The 2,329-nt window shown below is 41.4% G+C and overlaps 1 protein-coding gene across 1 annotated transcript in view; it reads left to right on the forward strand.

Moving 5' to 3' along the window:
• Positions 1-905: 905 nt before the first annotated feature.
• The window catches only part of LOC115220712 (leishmanolysin-like peptidase), a 125,887-nt gene continuing 124,463 nt past the window's right edge, over positions 906-2,329 (forward strand). The window contains exon 1 of the mRNA XM_029790863.2: positions 906-2,329. This exon is cut by the window's right edge and continues 13 nt beyond it. Coding sequence (XP_029646723.1) covers positions 1,983-2,329 — 347 coding nt within the window. The 5' untranslated portion in view covers positions 906-1,982.

Raw genomic sequence — 2,329 nt, forward strand, 5'->3', positions numbered from 1 at the left:
CCCTGAAAAAATGGAGCTGTAGTAATGTCAGTGACATTAGTAAATTAAGAGGCACCTCCAACTACTACTACTACTACAACAACTACTGCTACAACTACTACTACTACTACTACTACTACTACTACTACTTCCACTACTACTTTTGGTCGTTGCAGTTGCAGCTACAATAGCTGTACTGTCCTCTCAGCAACACCAGCAGCAGCAGTAGTAGTAGAATCAGTAGTTTTGCTGTTCTTTAGCCCTCGGACTGCCTCATTCAAGTAGGATTATGATTAAAGGCATTCTGACGTTGATGACCCCACTGTTTTGTTTTTGCTTTTCTGTTTTTTTTTCTTCATGCAAAGTGTATCTAGGTTTACATTATTCGACGCAGCCATTCTTTTTCAAGATAGTCGGGTGTGACCTGAGGGAGATTTAGTTGCTACTTCTAGGGTATCGTACGTTTAAAGTGTAGTAGTAGTAGTAGTAGTAGTAGTGCTAGTAGTAGTAGTAGTAGTAGTAGTGGTGGTGGTAATAATCGTCATCATTGGCGTTCACCAGTGGTTACCCATCATCACAACCATCACCAGCAACAGCAGCAAAAACAACAATGACACACACAGCTACAGTTGTCAGACAACCCTGTACCACCACGACCTCCTCTTCTTCCTCCTCCTCCCCTCTTCTACCCCCATCTCTTTATATCAGTCATCACAATCACTACTAGTGCTACTACTACTACTACTATTACTACTACTCATCGTAGTAATAACAATTCCTAACTGCGGTCATTGTTTCAGCTTCCCTACACACACATATCTACCTACTAGTATATATATATAATATATATATATATATATATATATATATATATATATATATATATATATATATTTTATACGAGAGAGAGAGAGAGAGGCAGGGAAAGAGAGAGAGAGAGAAAGAGATTCTATACACAGGAACTGCCGCAGTTTTAAAGAGACAATCCATTCCCCGACCTTCCTACATTTCCACCCCTGACACACCCACAACACAATTTCTTCTTCTATCACTAATTCACTAATTAAGAGAAGAAAACAAATCGCTGCCAACGCCACCAGCAAGGGACACTCTACGTGGTTGCAGGCGTTGCTATAAATAGCAGCTAAATAGCTTTTAAAATCACGCCTTACTTCCCTCAGAAAACCGAGGGATACATTGCATAATAATGATCCCAGATATACTGGATTGGAATAGAAGACGGGGTGGTCACGGACGGAACACTGTTTATCACATATCTGCTTGATCGGGGCTGATCCCAGGCTAAACAACATCAACAAACTGTCTCCATATCTATCATTGAACAACAACAACACTGCAATTATTCGTGCAATGTGCTCCGAGGTGTTCCGCATCAAGAGGAATACCACAAAAAGACATTAGCAAAAAGACGACCGAAAATAGTGCAAAGATTTAAAAAGCATCACCAGCAACAACAATAACAACAACACACCCATAGACATTTCTGCCAATAATATCTAGGTTATCTGCAGTGTATTGTACAAATAAAAGGCTTCGATCAACTCTTGACTACCTTAATTTGATTTTTGTTTCACACACACATATATTTATACGGACGCATATATATATATATATATATACACTCACCCTTTAATTTAGTTTGATTCCCTGATTGTCTCTTCTAGTCCCTATCTTCGCTAAAGACAAACTATCCTTACTTCTGTCCTTCTTTTTCTACTGTTTCTGCCAGAAGAACTCTCAGAAGTCAGCCCCTCTCTTTCTTTCTCTCCCTCTTTCTCTCTCTCTCTCTCTCTCTCCTTCTTTAGCTCTTTCTGCTTACACTTTCTCTCCCCCACACTCCATATCCGTTCCCGGTGTAGAAGTATCATAACTCACCGTTTCTCTATCCCCACATCTCTTTGTCCACATCCGTTCCCCGGTAAAACTCTCATAACCCGCTGTCTACCGGCGATGTTACCAGAGCTTGTTGTAGCAACAACGAGATGGTCAGACTCTTGGGTGCTCTGACGACATTTTGGCATCGTTCCTTATCACCACCACCTTCTTCAACTTCTCAACTACCTCAACGATCACCAACATCTTCCTCATCATTATCATTATCCTCATCGCCGTCATTATCGCCTTTATTAATAATAATCAGACTATTGTTGTTGTTTGTGCTCTTGGCCGACGACGTCTCCTCTTACACACCACCATGGACGGAGATCGACCTCGGCTCTGGCAGGCCACTGGGAGTGATTACCACAAGTTATGCATGGATTGTACTGGTCGGAGTTTCCGCCCTCACTCCATCGCTCGTCTTCGGACATATGTGTCAACATCGTTCACC

The sequence above is a fragment of the Octopus sinensis genome, linkage group LG17 (assembly GCF_006345805.1).
Source record: "Octopus sinensis linkage group LG17, ASM634580v1, whole genome shotgun sequence".
Taxonomy (NCBI): domain Eukaryota; kingdom Metazoa; phylum Mollusca; class Cephalopoda; order Octopoda; family Octopodidae; genus Octopus; species Octopus sinensis.